Raw genomic sequence first — 20,577 nt, 5'->3', positions numbered from 1 at the left:
GCAGCGCCCGGGCCTCTCGTCAGCCCGAGCCTCTGCCTCACGGGTAAAGCACAAATTAATATTAACCCTCCTGGGCCCCCGCGGTCAGGTAAATTTCCGGCGTGCCCGAAGCAGCGTGTGGCCGTTGGGCTTTCGGGATGACCGCGCTCGCCGCTGTCTGAATGCAGCGCGTGGAAACCTGGGTGCTGAGGGACAGGAGGCGGCTCTCTGCCCCCCGTGACCGCTGTCGCGCAACGCAAGGCGCCCTGCGACCCTCCCTAGGGAGGGCCTGCGGCCGTGGCAGTGCCTTGCTCCTTGAAAATTGTGCGACAGCTTAGTAAGAAGAGCCTGCTAATTATAGCGTGTCATCTAATATTGTGCGAGTAAATAGGAAAGACGGACAATACTTTAAAATTTAAAACTGGTGTTTATGTACTCTGACAGCTGGATTCATCTCGTGTCTGAGAGCTGCTCCAAATTTGAAGGCTGTGGTTTGACAGTGCCTCAGGAAACTGAGTTGATGTAAATGCTGGGCATGTGCAGACCGGGTCAATAAAACTCGTTATGTTTGTGAATTTCTAACCTTATTTTCATTATAGAAGAATGAGGTAAAAACCTAAATGAAATGTTTATGTATTGTTTAATCTGAACTTTAACGTTTCTATTGTAATACTACTACATTATTTAGTATAACTATCAGTATTTGTTAGTATTAATGTTGTGATTTCATTTATATGCTTATTAATATAATATTGTTTTAATTGATACTTACAGTGATCAACTTCAGGCTTTAATCTTACATTCTCTAATGTTTTGTTTCCCATGCAGTGGAATGAAATTACGAAATATTTCCGCGCAGGCATGCCATTAAGGAAACACAGGCAACATTTCAAAAAACATGGAAGCTGTTTTACTGCGTCAGAAGCTGTAGACTGGCTCCATGAAGTATTAAGGAATAACAGTAACTTTGGTCCTGAAGTTACTAGGCAGCAGACTGTTCAGTTATTAAGAAAGTTTCTCAAGAATCATGTAATTGAAGATATAAAAGGGAGATGGGGATCTGAAAATTTAGAAGACAATGGTGCACTATACAGGTACTGAAATGAAGACCAGATAACAGAGCTTTTCAGGTTGAGAACTTTATTTAAAAGTCTTAATGCTCAGATTCGCAAAAGTATCTTGCTTTGGGTTGAGCAGTTGGGCCAAAAATTAATTATTAGCACCATTTTACTCCACTCACCTTTTTACTTTACTCTAACTTACAGTATAGACCACACATCCTGTATGCTGAGGGCTGTTTCCATGCTTTTGTCTAGCCAAGTTTTTCACTGGCATGTGTGCTATGCTCAAGTGCTTTGGCGGCAAGCCAAGGGGAATTTATTGTAGCTCTATGCGGTGCTACCAGTCCTGTGTTTACTTCTCTTGCACGTTTTAAAGGCAGTCTAAGTGTGAAACAGTCTTTCCTACATTCTTAAATTAAAGGTATTAATGGCCCTCACTTCTCAAATTCTGTTCTCGGTGCTGTATGAATATCTGAGTATCTTCAGCTTGACTTTGGAATCAAGAAAAGTAGCCCAAAGCTAATTTATAGTATGATAATGTTAAACAGTGTTCTAAAGAGAAAATTTCAGCGTTTTTCTTCTTACTTCCCTGAATCTTTTCAGAATCTTATGGAACCGCACTGATAGGGCATGGTTTTGGTTGAGTGACTTCTTATATTTCTAATCTATTTTAAATGTATTTAACATCTCTCCTATTCATTACAGATTTCCTTCGACATCTCCAGTTAAGCCTCTACCAAGCTCATGTCCACCAAAAGAGAACTTGGAAAACTTCTCTAGAGACAAAGAAAGACTTTTTAAACTGCCGCATTTATCCAGGAGAACTTTTAAAAAACATGAGTTACTACAGTCTCTGGTAATAACTTATGTTTCTTACATAATTACAGTTACCATGCTTACATAATTAGAGTTACCATGTATTTTCTTTATTCTTTAAAAAAAAATAAAACTAGAAGCAATCATCTTTTAGTGACACTGTTCTGTTGTGTCATCTTCCCTTCTAGCTTAAGAAATAAATTGGTAGGTTCTTCTAGACAGTGAAACAGAACATTTATATAGACATAATAGAAAGATACAGCTGTATTTTTATAATGAAGTATCTTGGTGATGTGTGCTGTTTCTCTTCTTCAATGTACAAAAAGATTTTATTAAATAACCTGTAAATATTCCAACAAAATACATACATATAAAATCATAGCTGTAACTGTAACATGGCATTTTTGAAATGCTGGCAGCAAGTGAAAGGGATTATGCGTTCAACAGAAGAAATTAAGTACACTTTTAAAACTTGATGAAGCTGTTTCTTCTAAACTTACTGGCAATAGCTTCTTGAAGAGAAATGGGGGGTAGAGTGTTACTAATGCAGCCACGTTACTTAATCAGAAAGAAAGGTCATTTGACACACATGCATGCACCCCCATTGCAGTATAGGGCTAATTTTACATCAATATGATCCGAGATTACATAGAGTTTTAATTGTGTATATATGTGTAAGTAATTGAGCATCTTAAGTCATCAGTATAGGAGGTTTTTTGTTTTCTTTTGGATTGTTCTATTTATTTTGTCTCTTTCAGTGCAGAATTATCCCTGCTACAGTATTTAAAGTATCGGGAGGGCTCGAAGGTGGAGTTCTAGAAATGATCTGGACAATGTGTCCTTGTTGAAACTTAATATATTTTTCATTTAGGCCAAATAAAAGGCACAAATTGCTTAACTGTTCTGCTTACTTTTTGAAAAAGATTGAATACAAGTGTTTGGCCCTTTATTCTTTTGAATAAGATTTGTGTGTGTGCATACTTTCTGATTTAGATTGCAATCCTAAAGGAGAATACTTCGCTTACTAATGCATTTGGATTTGATATATTTCTACCTTTTAAATTGTTGACTTCTGAGTTGATGAGGTCTTCTTTCATAGTGCCGTCTTTTGCTTTTTAGTTGGGTATGCTTACATTTCAGTGCTGAGACTGTTAAGGTTACTCCTTGGATCATGTTTTGGAATTTAATGTTCCGGAGAATGCCCTATACTTCTGAGAACAATTTTTACTTAATTTTAAGTTATCTTAAGAGGCTTATTTATCTCACGGTATAAACCACTCATTTTCAGGAAAACTCAGAAAAAACAAAACCTGATATAATAGAAGAAAACGAGGAAGACGCACTGCATAGGAAGGAAGTAAGCCAGGAATACGTGCAAGAAACTTGGAGAAATATCATTCTAATACAGTAAGTAATACATTATAAAAAGCACCTTCTCATATATGTGCTTTGTGTATGTAATGGCCCGATCATGCTTTTGGCTTGCACATTTTTTTGAAATTTTTAAAATTGTGGTTTAAGTTGTGTATTTTTACTAACTATTGTTTACATATGCTTTCTAACGTATTTATTAACATTGGATTGTTGCATTTAAGAAATTTATTGAAACTTATTGTTGCTGGTGTTGAAGTATATTTTAAGTATCATAGATGTTCTTTCTTACTGATTTTTGGTGTTTGTCCCAAGAAAAAGTGTGTCCTCAAATTGTCCTTCTGGAAGTGAGAATTTGTTAAAGAGCCAACTAGCTTATCAAGTAACTGTTGTTTGAATAGATATGGAAAGAACTTGTTTTCATTCATTACTAGCAAACCTTTTAGACAACATTTGCTCTCTTATTCCCTGCAGTTTGCAAACCATTTTAGGCCTCTCATCTTTGGAAGAAGTTTTGCAGCCAACACAGATAGTTCCTGAGTATGTCATATACAACATGACTAACACGAGCAAACACGGTGTTGTTATTTTGCAGAACAAATCGGGTAAGATTTTTTTTTTTCCTGGTTTAGCGTAATGATTCTGTATGGCGTAATTACAACAAACAATAATAAAAGTAATATGTTTCATAGTCTTTTACATTTTTTTCCCAAACTACAGTACAGTATATTTGTCTGGAAGGTTTTGTAGGTGTATTGCATTTGCTTTTAAGTTATATGTGTAGCAATATTTAAAATTAGTTTTACATTTGATCTTTTGTATTTGAGGTATTATTTAATACATGTGTGCCATTATTTGTATTAGTTATTAAGTCTTTGGACTTACGTATCAATAATGTACTTGTTTCTTTATTTTAGAAGACCTGCCTCACTGGGTATTGTCAGCTATGAAATGCCTTGCGTACTGTAAGTCACTGAATAGCTTTTAAGTTCCAGAAACCTATTTTGAGAGTTGAAAGTGAAATATACTTGCATGTTAAGATCAATTGTGATGTTTCATTTTGGAAATTCAAATAATCTAAGTGCCTTGATACGCTAAGAAGCAATGACAGCAATTCATATCAAATTATTGCACAGAAATGTAACGTAAAAGAGTTAACACATGTTAAAGATGTTATATTTCAGGTAATCAAGATATCAGTCCTTTAGTAGTCTAGCTAGTTATCCTGCTTTTAGGCTGCATCGTGTGAGCCTGTGTATGAATTTTTGGCAATGTGAACAGATTAAATTTGTGGAAGAAGAGGGGCTTCAGTGTTCCTTAATCCATGAAATGTACAGGAGAATTAATTAAACTCTGTAAGCTTTCAGTGGAAGTATGCTGTCCAAGGCCATGAAAAAGCTAAGGACTGTTTTTTACAAAAATAATTCCTATTAACAAAGAGTCAGGCAGGGAGAAAACTTGAGTGGTTGGGCAAAACCTGTGTGTGGTTTCTTCTAATGCAGTTTTTCATGAGTAAAGGGACTTTCCTTTTCTAGTTACTGGCTTTGAGCTGGACTAAAACGGTTCTTACATTTCATATTAAACCGGGGAGGCCAATTCATAGAAAACCAGTTAGTTTTTTATTTGTCTTAGAAGAAATCAAACAAAATTTTGCAAAGGGTTTGAGATAAAAGCATGCTCGTATAGTCAGCTTGACAGTCTACTAAATCTGTCATGACAACAGAGGGAAGAGTTCTATTCATTTGTTCCTGGATCCTGGAGTATAGCTCCTCTGGTACCTCCTTATCTGCTTCCCCAACTTTTTCTCTGAATGGTCTTTAGAAAAAGCTTATGCTTAAAACCTTGTAAGACACCTTTTATAGTTACAGTTCAGCTGTGGAAAATGAAGGCCTTCAATGTCTTACGAATTACTGCCTAGTAGATGAGATGGATTTTTAAAGTCAGACATTTTAGCTGTTAAACGTGACAACTGAACTTTTCATTGTCTGCAGACTGAGAGTCAGTCTGCACTCATCCCTTGTTTTGGTATTAATGTATGAAATATCAAGCAGCAAAACTGAAAGCGGTTGCATCTTATAGAAAACTTAGCGCTTCTGTTTTGTTTTCTTTGTGTATTTGCTTAAATGTAAAATTTAGAAAGGCATGATGTTAAATCTTAAACTTCAGAAAAGAAGAATCAGTTACCGAAGGCATCAGTGTTATGTGTACTTGGGCAGCTGCCTTGAAACTACTGGCAAAGTATTTACTGTGGAGTAATCCAATTAACGCAGGTTTTCACACATTGGAGGGAAAAGAAAAGTACTTTCATGTTGAACCTAATGAAGTTCAGTTTCTAATGGTTCAGTCTGATGTGGATTCCCTTGTAAATAAAGGAGCGTGTGTGTTCTTCAGCATGTGCTGTAGCAGACCTGTGTGGTACTAATAGTCTTTCTCCTTCACAGTGCCATTGATTTTTATGAAAATTCACAGACTCTAACTGTCTTTGAGGCTTCCTTTGTCAGGTGTGTTTGAAATTGTGTTACAAACACATACAGATCGCGATTATGTAAGCTTTGCAGCTCTGTGAAGCAGGCTTTGAAAAGATTCTGGAGAAGCAGAGGACAATTAGACTGACTTTTTTCTTTTTCTTTTTTTTCCACAACTGCCTCTTTAAATGGCTAACAGGGCATGCTAGAGTTAGATGAGTGCCTCTCAAATGAAATCGGAGATGATGAGCGCTTTTTATATGTGTGCTTGCCCTGCTGTTTAACTCTTGCCCCTATTCCTGGCAATCTCCTTCATTAGCTCCCCTCAAAGCTATACTAGCTACAATGTGGTTAGATCTTGTGTGTTTATACATCTGCATATATCTCTAGCTGCTCAGTGGAACTGTGGTAGGGGTCCATGCAGGGTTAGTGTGGCTTCAGAAGTTCAGTTTGCAGCATACGCTCTAGTGAAAATGACCCTTTTTCTTCAACTGCATTCCCAAATACATAGAGCCTCCTACATGAAGAACACTATTAGGAAAAGCAGGACAGGGAAGAGCTTGGTGAGTGGATTTAAATCAAAGTGGAAAATATAGCTGAGCACTGGTCTTTGAGCATTTCAATACCTTAATTCCCACGTCAGTCCTGTATTTGGAACTAATAGGTCTTTGTATTCATGAGACAAAAACTGCAAGCAAGCTTTCTGATCTTTTGAATTCTCAATTTCTAATTTGAGTGAATTAGTTCAAGTGGAGATTTTTTCTCTGCATCTGCTGCTATACTGTAACCAAATGATTAAGGTGGTATTAACTTTGCACAGTGAAAACTAAAAATACTTACACTGGCAGGGGGAATACTGCTCTACTATATTTTTAGTGTAGTGTGTGGTACTGTGATTATGATTATAAAGTTTGATCATATCAAAAGTTAAATTTTCCTTGGTTCTATGTGTAATTAAAACTGCCGTCTCCTAATTCATTAGAACTGGCTTTTTAAGGTAACTTGTTTCATTTGTAGGAGTTCAGTGGAGTATGATAATGTTAGGGTTAAAAGATCTACACAATGTCAAATTTTATTCATACCAGGACCCCTTTCATTCATTCTTTTTCTTGTCTGTAGCAACATGGGCAAGGTTCATTAACCAGATCTCTTAGATTATTGGATTGCTCATCTGTCCACTTCTGAAGAAAATTAGTTGTGTGTAGCTGTGATTCACCATGGGAGTAGTAGTGAACAAAACTCTTGGTGAACCATTTGAATAGAGGAGTTGAAAAGAGGAGGTCCCCACAAAGGGAAGATACTGACCAGCTCTGTTTGGCCTATGCATAAAGCGACATATATATATATAGGCTATATATATATAGCCTATATATATATAGGCTGGCTTCTCCGCTTGCGCATTCTTCAAAGTCAGTTATAGCATGAGTTTCCTCTTGATCTAGAAGCTAGAGCTCCCTGTGGAGAACTGGGATTACTGTAGTTTGGAAATGAAGGAGAATACTAAGAGTTCGTTATTATTTTGCTGAGGAACCTATAAAGGGCATAAATGGGTTTTAATTTATTTTTTTGGTGTGGAACAGCTTGTTGAAACTGAGCACAACTCCTCAGTGGCTACACAGAATATTTTACACTATTTTTGCTTACAAATGGTACAGTGCTGAACTAAACAAAATATGTGTATATTGCTGACATTATTCTTTTCTTGTGAAACAGTCATTCCTACAAGAATAAACTTATGTTGATTTTTTTAAATTTCTTTTATAATGGAATTGTGAAATTTTTTTTGGTGACTTTTCTTTCTTCACTTCTTTTTTAGGGCCTAGAAATAATGACATGAGCCAACCAACTTACAGTGGGTTTGAACGGGATGTATTCAGAACAGTTGCTGATTACTTTCTCAATCTCCCTGAACCATTACTTACTTTTGAATACTATGAACTTTTTGTTAATATTTTAGGTACGTATGAATTTAGAAATAATCAGTGCAAGCTCTAAGTTTATATCAACTGGGGAACAAATCTGTAATTCAAAGCAGACCTTGACCCCCTAATCTGTATGGCAGCTTGAATCTGAGGAAGATCATCAATGCTATCATTCTGTATTACACTATTAATTGAAATGCAGTTCTGTCTCATAATATCCTACATAAATTGCTGTCTGAGCTAACATTGTAAATATGCAATAACCATAATTTAAAAATATGTGCTCATTCCTGTCTGTTCCTCACTAGTGCAGTGTGTTAACTTTCTTTGTTCTTGCATGTTGGTTGCAATTATCTTGTTAGATTGCTTTTGGACTGAGCTAAATTTTTCTTAATTTTACTAACCGAGTCAACTATAAATTAGTGTCTTATATTTGTTGTCTTCTCTGTTCAATTAGCAACTTTATTTCTTTCTGAACTTGTTCATTTTCATACCACTTGCATCTTAATTTATATTTCATTTTCTGATAGTTATGTGTGGCTACATCACAATTCCAGATATATGCAGTGGAAAACATTCTGTCCAAGATGAGAAATGTGACCCACAACCTTCAAAAATTCTTCACTTGAACTCTTTCAAGTCAACTGAATGTCTTCTTCTAAGCCTACTTCGCAAAGAGCCTGACAAAAAAAAGAAAGAATATGAAGCTTCCAGGAAGTCGTCTTCTGAAGAGCTAACTATTAAAAAACAATGTGCAAAGAACTTGCAGCAATGTAGACTGACATGTAAACAAGGCAGTGCTGATTATCTAATAGGAGGAAGTTGTCAAAATCTTTCAGGTTTCAGGAATGAACAAGATCCACCTCTAAAATTTAGGACAAGATGTTACTCTTTGGAAAGAATTGGAGATACTACTTCAAGTGTATGTAATAAAGGAGAATCTGATTCCCTCAGGCAAAGTGATGTGAACACCATCCTGGGCACAAAAAATGGAAAACAATCACTACCATATGAGCATAAAGCTAATTCTGTATTGGAGCTTGGTTTTGATAACGCATGTCAAAAACAAACCCATGGTATCAAGAGAGTGTCTGCTTCAACTCTTCAGGATAAAGAGCTGTTTAATGAAAATCGCGGGTCGAAGCAAATATGCAGGTCTCTGAGTTTACTTGGCAAGAGGAACTCCAAAAGTTGTGCTAGCATTAATATACCAGTTGCTGAAATCACAGTAAAGCCAAGGTCTCAACTTTGTGGGCAAGGAAACCCAAATACCTCTGGTGTGGCTTCTTCAGTAGACGTCAGGAATGAGGTTTCTGATATCATCATCAAAAAGAGACTCTGCAGAAGTACCATAGAACTCTCAGAATACTCTTTTACTCACTCTTCTTACATGTTGACTGGCACGCAAAGTAAGATGGCTTTCTAAAGCATGTTGTATTGGCTTATTGTGCTGACTAACCTCTGCTTCCTTAATCTTTGGCACTGTTGCTAGGTTTTTTGGTATGTGTATAACATGATCTGTGGGTTTCTAAAAAAAATTCTGGTTGCTAAATTGCACTGTTTAAAGGTAGCCCTTTGTACCTCTGCTAACAAATAGTAGCATGTAGTATCTTTGGAGTCTCAAACTTGATATGTCAGTAATTCACCTTTCTGTTCAGGTAAGTGTTAAGTAATTCTGACCTAGACACTAAGAGTGAGGCAGGGAATTTGCACAGACCTGCCTGTTGGAGGAGATGTCTTTCTGGTCTTTCAAATACATTTTCTGGAAATGCTTTGAGGAATAACATTAGTGTCATTTCTTAATTGTATCATGGTCTTAATTGTACCAGCAGTTTATCATAATGAAGCAAGTTGAAGATGACCACACAAAAAAAGGCCACATAACATTATCTACTATGTTACAGCTTATTTCTATGAAACATAGATTATCATCATTGAAAAAGAAAAAAAAGAAATTTCTTGTACTGAGATAAAAATATCCTGAAAGTTGGTTCAAACCTTAATGACAGCTGTCTTTACAATTAACTTGTAGATCTCCTTCAGCCTCATTTAGAAAGAATTGCTGTTGAAGCACTACAGATATGTTGTTTGTTGCTTCCACCACCAAATCGTAGAAAGATTCAGCTGCTAATGCGTATGATCTCTCGGATCAGTGAAAACGTTGATATGCCACGACTGCATGATGCGATGGGAACACGTTCTTTGGTAAGAGAATCATAAGTGCAGCATAACTGTTGTTTTAAGAACATGGCTGAAGTAATGCTGAGAATACCATCAGTATTCTGTACCTGAGGTTCTTGTCTCATTGCAATTAAATAGTGATTTATTTACAAAAATCTGACTTGAAGCAAGCACTTTCTTGTCTCCATCCTAATACATTTCAAATATTGGTGTTGCTTTTGTTTACTTTGGGAGAAGGGAAATAATTCTTAAAAGAATGCAAATGATTGTTTAGTCTGATTTCTCACCTAACTGCCATTTAACTTAAAAGGTGTTGGCAAAGTGTCTGTAGAAAACCTTTCTTGGCCTAAACATTTGTGTATGTGAAGTTATAACGAAAACAGTTCCAAAGAAGTAAATTGACTGCCTAGTGGGTTTAAATACTAGCTTCAAGGTCTGAATTCAAGCTTTTATTGGAAGGATTAAAGGTTTTTGTCAAACGAGACTAGGTAAAACAACAAAGTACCTGCACATGCTAATTTAAAATAAGCCTACTAAAAGCTGGAAATGTGAAAGCTGTAAAAATGTTTTTTGAAGCTATTTAAAACTGGATCTTGGTGTGCATTAGATCTTGGTTAGGTTGGCTCTGCAGGTTTTTTTAATCATCTCACTTGTCTCAGGATGGCTAACGGAAGATGTACACTTTTCTACAGGGTAAGACTTTTTTCTTATTATTATCTTTTAAAATATGTATTTCTTAATTAAAGTACTGTTCAATTAGGGGAAAAAAGTACAAGTCTAATATTATAAGAAGTTACTTTATTTCAGACGAGGAAAAAATCAAAATCAGTTTTCCTCCTCTCTTGACCAGTGGTGCAGGCAAGAGAGATTGCAATGAAAGTTGGTATTGGAGAATTTGTTGTGCCACTGTGTAGACTGGAAAGAAGGCAAATCCCTCAACTTCACATACTAATGATCTGCTAAACACTTCTAGATGATACAGACTTTTTCTCGATGCGTGCTATGCTGTGCAGAAGAAGTAGATCTTGATGAGCTACTTTCTACACGATTAGTTTCATTTCTAATGGACCATCAACAAGAAATATTTAAAGTACCAACTTACCTGCAGGTTGCAGTGCGAGATCACATAGAATACGTGAAGATGTCTCAGGTTGGTGTCATGATAGAAGTTTAAGTTCATTTGCTAATTGCAGAGTATTTGTTACTTGTGAAGGTGGGATGGGAAAACTGCAAATAAAACCAGTATATTTTGAATGCAAACTTTTATTAAACTGGTGGTGCAATCATAGATACTAGCTATGTTACATGTTTTGCAACTTGTGATGTCACTGGAAGTTAGTATGCTTGGATGTTTGTTAGGTACCTTCTTACTGAAATAGTACATAATCATTTGAGTATATGCAGACTCCTTCAACTCTTGTTTCAGTGCAAATATCCAAAGGAAGAAATTTGTGCCATATTGCCAACTTATTCATATTGCAAACAAATAACTCCTCAGGAGTTTGAAGAACAAAAGGTTTCTACCTCTCAAGCTGCAGTGGCAGAGCTCTTAGAGAACATTATCAAAGATAAGAACTTGTCTGTGAAAGACAAAAAGAAAAAGTTAAAACAGGTAAGAAACTTGATGGATATTTCATCTACTTATGAAAATGCCTTTGTGAGGGAAGGATCTCAGTCACTAGACCCTAGTACAGAACAAGAGCAGACTGTATAGAGAGAAATGCTTGTTTTGTAGAAGAGAGCTGTTGAATGCTTTTTGATTGCGTGCTCTGAGTTGGATTTGGAAGATAGTGTCTAATACAGCACTTGATACTGTCTGGCAGCAGTGGTGTTCAAACAATGGTTTAAAACCAGTGTAAAATTATTCTGAGGTACTGCTTTCCATTAAATAATACATGATAGAATTATAGCATGGTTTCTTGTGGTGCAGTGGCTATACAAGTTACCATTAAAATGCCATAGGTGGGCGGTGATTTGTTTGCTTTAAGAGGTCAAGCTCTATCTGTTCATAATTCTGAAACATTATTTTCTGTGGACTTAGCTCTGTGTTTTGTAACATGTATGGTGCTCGAGATTATCTGGCACTTCTATGGCCTACTAACATATTGCCTAACACTAAAGCTAAAATACAGCAATTCTGGCAGGATTTAATACTGGAGGGTTTTTTCTTTTTCGAAAAAGCTTTGGCAAGTATTTCTGACCAATTGAATAGTATTGTACTTGTCCTAGAATCTCCTAAGCGAGTCTTGTGACTCAAATTTGAAAAAGCAGCTTTTCAGAGCAAGCACAATTCTTTCTCTTTGGTGCCCCTCCCCCAGCTTCTGCAACACTGACTTTCAGATGTGTTGTGAAAACTTTCTGGACCTGTAAAAGCAAAGGCTGGACTTTTGTTCAAGTTCATTAAAACTTCCTGCATGTAAAGAAGAGTAGTTAATTACAGTCGATTAAAACTTGGAGTAAGTAAGCAGTAAGAAGTGATACACAGCAGCACTTTAAGCAGGTGAAGTGGGGAGGAAGGAAATAAACTAAAATCCTCTAATAATAAAACTTGAGGTACATGCTTAAATTTTTGGTGAGTTCCCACCAGAGTCCAGAAGCAGCTTGTACTGTAAGGGCCACGTGTTAGCAAAGTTTATTTTTAAAATTTGCACAACTGTATTGTTTTAGTCTTGCCATTTGTGCTGGGATAGCTAGTGGTGTGATAAATCAGAACTTTTTGGAGCGATTATTCAGTTTTGGTACTTAGAATTGGGGAAAGCCAAATACATGGCACTTTCTAGAGGGTTAGGTCCAACTTGTATCAACACCAAAAGTTACAAATGGTGTCATTTTCTGTAGGTTGAATCGAATCAATCAGCAGAAAGCTTTGGCTGATGCATAGATGTATGTACCAGTATTCCTTCCTGAGGCCTTACATAGGAAACAGGCAAAATGTAGAATCATAGAATAGTTTGGGTCGGAAGGGACCTCTTAAGGGTCATCTAGTCCAACCCCCCTGTCGTGGGCAGGGACATCTTCAACTAGATCAGGTTGCTCAGAGCCCCGTCCAACCTGACCTTGAATGTTTCCAGGGATGGGGCATCCACCACCTCTCTGGGCAACCTGTTGCAGTGCTTCACCACCCTCAGCATAAAAAATGTCTTCCTTATATCTAGCTTCTGTGTCAAAAAGATGTCTCTGAAGCCAGATATTTTTGTTTAGTTGTATATCTGCAGGAATTGAAAAATAGCTCCCTTGGTTAAGTAGTAAGCTTTCCTGAGAATACCTTCAAAATCTGCTGAATCTTAACTTCCATTTAGGTAAAACACTCATCATTGTGATTCGTGAAAGGCAGCTCTTCCAAGCATCAACAGAATAGATACCAATGCTGCCCGGACACCGTGGCTTCACATGGGTGGCTACCATGCCTTGCTTGGGGGTGGAAAGCTGGTCACACAGTTCAGACAGTACGCAGCATTACTATTACTCAGCTGATGAACAACATGGTGAGCAACTGCAGGCTGTCATTGCAAATGGAGATAAAGGCAGTTAGAACAGTACAGTGTTTGCTCATAGCGCTGTTCCAGTCACAACAGCTAAAAGTCCTTGGGAATAAAATGTGATTAGAAGCTTTTCTCATTTCAACAGAAGATGAAGTGCCTGACAAAATTTCGATTTGACTCGTTTATCAGTTGTGAACTGGTAAGCACAAAGGGCTACAGCTTTGGTCAAGTGTCACAGCAGTTACTTTACATGTGGATAGTTTTGCTCCTCGTGCTGATATGCATCCTTACAAGGTGATTCATGCTCAAGTCAGTCCTGCACGGCTGGAGTTTTTGGTGGAGTCTGATGTTTTATTTTATTTTTTGCTTTTGTGTTCTCTAGTTTCAGAAGGAATACCCTCTAATCTACCAGAATAGATTTCCAACTACAGAAAATGAAGCAATGCTATTTGAGAACAAACCTACCATCAAACAACCGATGCTTAGCCTAAGAAAACCAAAATTTCGTAGCCTAAGATATTAATTCACCACACTTCAGCTGCTTTTTTATTTGATGGATGTATGTATGAATGATTTACCAAAGGGCACTTGCTACAGAAATTTGATGGTGGCACTGCATGTGGAAGGAAGAAATGTTTACATGGACACTATGTTGAAAGGTGCCAAAATAACTTTTTTTTTGTGCAGATAACTTTTGAATGCCTGCTAAGAGAGAAATAAATATTTATCTGTTTACAAATTATTACAATATATTGTGCTCAGTAAAAGAAATGTGAAAATAAGCATGAAGCTATTAGTAACCAAAAATTTATATATGGTTTTCATATGGGAAACTAATGATAATGCATATTGTAACTTTCTTAATGTCTGTTCAGGAATTCATGCCATTTATTATAGTTTGTGTAGGTTTTTAAATGTCTGTATGTTGTGAATAAGTGCCTTCCTTGTATTCTCAAAATACTTGTCTTTAAACAAAACAATGTTCTTTGAGTTTGGGACTAATTTAAAAGTTGGTTCTGTTGTTTCCAAGGGAGCCAGAATTTCACCACAAATAAATGATTATCTGACTCCATAAAATACTTCTGTTCATCTCATCTGTAAAATTCACATAAGCTTTTGTATATTTATTTATATTAAAAGTCTTAGGTATATTTCTGACATTTTCATGGAACTTACTTTGGATCTATTGGTATACTTCTCAAAGTAATAGAAGTGATGGATGATACGTGAAGTGGCAACGAATAGAATCAGAATACACTAAATTTCCCTATTTTGTTTCCAGAGTTAGGGGTTTGCCAATTAATTCTGGTGGGGCCAAGGCTCCCCACAAGAATATAAATCTGCATGAGTATTTCTGTGAAAGAACAATTCAGAGTAAGTGTTTTCATAAAGGAGATCCCAGCTTAATATTTAGACAGATATGCTCCAGGCAAAAAACTAAGAAGTCACAAGTGGTGAATGATGTCAGTGTTCAGTACTGGGCTTGGAGAGAAATGAGTGCTTTTCTCCCCCATAGTTGTATCCATCAAAAAAGAAGCCTGAAATCCTTTTGTTTGCTTTCTCAAACAGACACCGATAGCATGTAGGGGTAAAGCTTGGGCAGTCAAGGGAATTTTAAATCGGATTTAACGAAAAAATCCCTTTCCTCTTAACAGAGTAAAAATAGTGTGGTATAGCAAAAAGATGGATGAACCTTTAAGGATTCAATGAAATGTTGTTTATATTAAGTGTTGTCGTTTTGGAAAGGTGTGATTTGTAACTAGTCAGCCAATGTGCCAGGCCCAAGCTCCGCCATGAGACCTATGGATATTGCTGCTGGTAATCTGGAAACAGGGCCATTATGTACTGGAATGATTTCAAGTTACGTGTATGATAAGGTTTTTAATAGAACGCGTCCTGCAAGGAGGGAGCACTAATGGATCCGCCTCTCAGTCTGAACACAACTCTCACCACCCTGTCATCTCAGTCCAAGGAGAGGAGAATGTGACAATGGGGGTTAGAAACAGTGCTGGTAAGGGTGTAGCTGCATCTGTGAGCAGTTAGAAAGTGGCGAGAGCAGTTGATAAGTAATGCAGGTGAACTAACGAATTCGATATAAGGCAGCTAAAGGTCCTTGGAGGCAATGAGGCCACCATGTTAAAATATAATTTATGTAAATTCTCTTGTTAATATCCAGTATTTTTTGTATATTCCAATACTGTGCCAAAACTATTCCTTACTAGTAAGGAACAACGTATATCTTATTTAGGTGTTAGTTGCAGTGGGTTTTATTAGCCATATATATGCAATTCAGGGTCACGAGTGTTAGCTGTTTGCATGTTGATGTGCTTGAGCTTCTCAGATTTGTCGGATGACTTGGTTGTCAGGCCCACAGTCCAAGCTGTGACCTGTCCCTCGCATAACCTAAGCTGATAGTCAGGTGGACTTCTCACTGCGTAATACTTTCATGCTGCTCTTCAGTTAAAGGGTTTCTTCAAGCTCATGATATTGCAATATCAATAATGTGCCGTACGCTGAAACCATTCTGCATTTGGAACAGTGTCGAAATTGGTTTTTGTTGTGAGGAATTTGTGTCCGTGTTATGTTTCAGTTGTAATATTGCTTCTAGATAAATCTTATTTTGGCTAATAATGCTTATTTTGGCTGTATTTGCAGAAAAATGGAAGGGATGCACTGCAAGCATTGGACTGCAGAAGAAGGTACATTTGAAGTCCAACTTTGTTTTCACTTTAAGGGTTTTTTTTTATTAAGCAGTTTTGTGCTTTGTGGAATCAGATATTTTAGAGATGGGTGCTTTTCCTTTGTGTGAGCTGTTTGGTTGTCTGTTACCTTGTTGGTTATCTTACACAGTTCTGAGCTGTGCGGTGTAGGCATATCCATTTTGCTTTGTCATGTCTTGCCTATTCCTAGGACAAGAAACTGAATTGTAGTTGTACCTGCACATGCAGACTCTTACAGTAATTGTCATAAAACCAGTCATCAAAATTAAAGCAAATCTCAGCTACTCATCTCTTTACCTGATTTGGGTTTGTTTGGGTTTTTTGGCATCTCATGGGGAGGCTCCATAATAGCCTTGCACAAGTTCATACGCTGTGTCAGATACTTTGGTGTTACGAATGAGGGTCTTTGGTTGAGGATTGTCACTTTTATATTTGACATCTTAGTATGTAACTGCTATGGTCTGCAACCATGAGACTGCACTTCAGTTCTTTCCAGTTATTCTCTCCTCCCTGGAAAAATGAGGCAAAACCACCTTTCTGTTCTGCATCTGATACTCAATTGTGTATGTATATATACAATTATATATATACACCAAATTAGTCTTACGTTAGCTTTACAGGGGTGGGGGGTTGGTGCAGAAATTTTTGTTCTGATAACTGGGGTATATCTGGCACGGTACCTATTTTGCAATATATCATTCTGCTCTTTTCCTTATGAGGAGGAAGGCTTTGTAAACAAAAAACCAAGATCAGCCTAGTTTTAGCCAGTATTAGTAATGCTTTAATGTCCTGCCGATAACTTTACACTTGCATGGTAGGTGACAGATGTTCATCCTTTGCAATGCCTGTAGTCAACTACTTTGAAAAATCCAGTACCTGCCTTAAACTTGCTTCTAATTTTTCTCAACCTGTTAAGTGTCGCATAAATGCTTTTATTTATTTATGTGTTCCAGTTAAGGAACTTATTGGGTGAGAAGCTCACATTTCTTAGGATTTAGCTTTCAAAGGACTGGCCTTGTTATTCAGAGTTCTTGATCTGTGTTATTTAATGTTCCCTTCTAAAGTTTTGATAGAACTCAACAAAAATGTGAGTAAATAGACAAATTGACTAGCTACGGGACAATTAAAACATTCCAAATGAATGACAGATATAAACTTAATTTTAATCTAAACCTTGCTTTGAGCTATTGTTTTCTCTTGAGTGAATTTTTTTACTGGAAGCTTTTTATGATTTTTTCATATTGCAAAAACTACAATTCTGTATGGGGAGCAGTTCATCCGAAGTGAATTCGCAGTTGCCGGTAATCCATCAGTTGTGTACAATGTGGTGTAGCAGAGCTGCCTGTTCCCTGAAGTATAGTTTTGTTCTGAAAACTGGCGCTGCAAGAAGGATTCATGGTTGTCTCACACTGACTCGAGAGGAGAAAATGCTGTCACGGTCCAGCACTGAACCATATGTGCTGCTAGTGAGGATTCCGTGCTGGGGGCTTAGCCAACGGTTTTGCTGGGCCTTGCTCCCTTTCTCTGCTCTGAGGCAGTGGGCTGGGGTGGGCGAGGGGCTTAGGGGCTGGTTCTCAATTTTCCGTCTCTTACTTATAAAAGACTGTGTGCGCGTACGCACACACTGTGGCTGTTTAACTTTTATTATGCAAAAATCAAGCTCAAACTGTTTAGACTTTTTTTTTAAACCCACTTAAAATGGACTACGTTTATTTAAAAACATGTTCAGCAGAGATGTAATTTCCAACTCTAGCTCTCGTGAATACTGTCTTGGGCAAATGAGAAGCTGTTCACTCAGCGTGTGGCCGATTCAGATGCACTGGCATGGTTGGCTATTTGGGTTTTGAATATGTACTTACTGTTTTGCATACACAGATCCAAAACTCTCTTCTCTTTTGCTTAAGTGTTCTAGAGCTGCTATTTGTGATTGCCATCTGCAATACCACCTGGTCTGCTGGCAGTCGGAGGTAAATAAACTTGTTGCCTCCCTTTCCTGCACAGAAAGGCGGGATGAGATGCTGCTGCTTGTACTTAGCGGCACCTTTTCTGCTAATTACTGCCAATAACTCCTTTTTAGTTGTATTAGTTGCAAGGAAGAACAGTTTTATAATGCGTTGGTAGGTTATATGCTGTCTTACGCTGTTCTTGGTGTTGGTGTCAAACCAGAAGTTGTCTGGTCTAACGCTGGCTGGTGTGCAGTGGCACCTGGTGATTCCAAGAAAGCAACTGGTAGAAAACAGTCAGGAAGTTACGTGGACAAAATGTTAATGGCTAATCTCAGCATTGAGTCATGATGCAACTGTGTACTCCAAATTTAACTGCATGTGGGCAGCAGACAGATAGAAGTGGCAAAATTAATACTTTAAGGGGAGGGGGGGAAAGACTGAAAATCATAGGATCATAATTTTGGTGGGAAGGGACCTTCGGAAGTCATTTAGTCCAAACCCTGTTTAAAATGGATCTAATTAAATCAGGTTACCTGGGGCAGTGTTGAGTCTTGAACACCTCCAAGCTCTGCAGCACAAGTGTAATAGCAGAATGCTCTTTGAATTTTATCTTCCCCTCCCAGTCTAAAGCATTAAAACCAGAGCTATCTGTGAGCAGCTCATCTGGCTCATCACTCCTGGCCCTGACTCCTGGGGAGGGAGTCCTGGCAGGCAGACGCCATCCGGGCAATGGTGAGTGAAAAGGGGGGAGAGCCGCAGGGGCTGGATGGAGGCTGCCTGTGGTGGCCCATCCTTCTTCTAACTGTTGCCACCAAGTCCGCAGGGCTGGATCATGCTCAGTGCTGGTAAGATGCAGAAAGAGGAAAACTTGGCTGCTGGTGTGTGGGGCCAGGGATGTTTTTGGATCTCTGCCCTCTGAGCCACTGGAGGAGGATGGGGCCTGGGAAGACGCTGTCACTATGGAAACAATGAATTTTCATGGCATCAAAGATTAGGACGCTGTTTTGAGTCCTTATCCTGGGGTTAATTAAAAATCTCCATATTAGTTGCACTGCTAAGAAGCCTTGAGTTTGCACTGAAGTTTATATTGAATATATTTGTTGCTAGGATGCTTCCGCAGACAAATTACCATATAATTAAGGCTGTTTAATGTGAAGGGTTAATGGGAGGCCTTGGTGAGAAAGAGCTCATGAAGGCTCAACTCAGTATCTTTTTTTTGGTTAGAAGCCTTAGATGACCCCTCAGTCCAAAAGGAAATACTCTATCTTGTAAAGAGAAGAAAGAAAGAGAGAAAACATGCAAGAGAAGGAAGCCAACCTTTCACTTAATGGTTGTAGTAGCAGATCTAACACGGGGGCTAGTTAATGTCTAATTTTCTCCTTTCACCACTGTTTTGATCACTTCTGTTTGTATGGGAGGAGTGCCTGAAGGTACGTGGTATTATAAAATGTCTTCATCCTGTACTATGGGCTACCTGTGAGGGGGAGAGCAGTAATCTTTCTAATCTCGTTAATCTTTGAAATGACTCCTTACAGCACCATTGTTTTCATAAACATCTACTCTTACCAGAGGCAGGTTTTTTTAAAGCTATCTTTGGGTAGTCTCTGACAGCGACTGCTGTGCTGCCTATAAAACAAACAATGATCAAGTTTGACATCTTTCTAAGTGTGTAGGGCTGTTAACACCCCATGTAAAAAAAAAAAAAAAAAAAAAATCCACCAAAAAAACCTACTTTATGTGCATTAGACTTAAGAAATCTGCCTTATGCAGCAGTTAGAGCTGCTGGCATGTGCCACCGTACTGAAACACACTGAAGTAAAGCAAGGAGGACGAGAGGGGAAACAATGGCCATAAGCAGATGGCAATGTACAGCGACAGTAAGAGCAGCCATCACAGATGATGATGCTCCCTGATGCCCTCCTGGCTGGTGGGTAGTGGTTTAGTCTTGCTGTACTTGTACCAACGTGTTGAAGCTTGCAAAGCATCCTGTCTTGCACAGAAGCTCAGGATGGAGGAGAAAGCTGGTGGCTGATGTGTACGGGAGGTAGGAATGATAATATTTGACACTGCCATCTTATTTTTTAGTATCTCTAATGTCATGTCGTTTCTAGGTGAAGGACTGATCCTTGTTTTGCAGGTGGGTGGGTGCAGAGGAGTGCTCTGTTACATGGGATCAAAATGGTTTTGCAGGAAGGAGCAGTTTCTTGCTGCCCTCGGTCTGTGGTGGAGCTGGGAAGGTCTCCCTGTGGCACAGGGCCCATCGGTGAAGAGCAGAGTGGCTGTGCCAAGCGCCCGGCATGTCACCCGGTGCAACTCCTTTCTGGTTTGGGTTTTTTTTTCCCCCTCAGTTTGTTTTTTTTTTTTCCCCCCCCCCCTTGACTTCTGCTTGGGAAGAATTTAGGTCTTGGAAAAAAATTCAAAGCCCTTTTTTGTGCGAACGGCAAGATAAAACCTCTCAAAGCCCGGGGAGGATTTCAGTTGTGAAAGCCTGCTCTGTTCCCAGGGTGCACTCATTGGCAGGGGTGGTTTTGGGAGCAGGGCTCCCCTTGGCAGGGCTCAGCACCCCATAAATACCCAGCGCACAGCACTCGCTGCGCACTTGGCTGCCCGGGGCTCAGGTCCTTTCACGGAGAG

General features: G+C 38.3%; 1 protein-coding gene across 1 annotated transcript; it reads left to right on the top strand.

Annotated features, from left to right (window-relative positions):
* The first annotated feature begins 813 nt into the window (after positions 1–813).
* Positions 814–13,800, top strand: DEPDC1 (DEP domain containing 1). Its single transcript, XM_019471915.1, has 11 exons — positions 814–1,073; positions 1,746–1,896; positions 3,145–3,263; positions 3,702–3,832; positions 4,145–4,192; positions 7,509–7,649; positions 8,145–9,023; positions 9,647–9,819; positions 10,769–10,945; positions 11,222–11,407; positions 13,660–13,800. The coding sequence occupies exons 1-11, from the start codon at positions 841–843 to the stop codon at positions 13,798–13,800; spliced, it is 2,379 nt and encodes a 792-aa protein (XP_019327460.1). The 5' UTR covers positions 814–840.
* Positions 13,801–20,577: the final 6,777 nt, after the last annotated feature.

This window comes from Aptenodytes forsteri, unplaced genomic scaffold (genome assembly GCF_000699145.1).
Source record: "Aptenodytes forsteri isolate BGI_AS27 unplaced genomic scaffold, ASM69914v1 Scaffold290, whole genome shotgun sequence".
Lineage (NCBI taxonomy): Eukaryota > Metazoa > Chordata > Aves > Sphenisciformes > Spheniscidae > Aptenodytes > Aptenodytes forsteri.
This window is presented reverse-complemented; position numbering and strand designations above follow the sequence as displayed.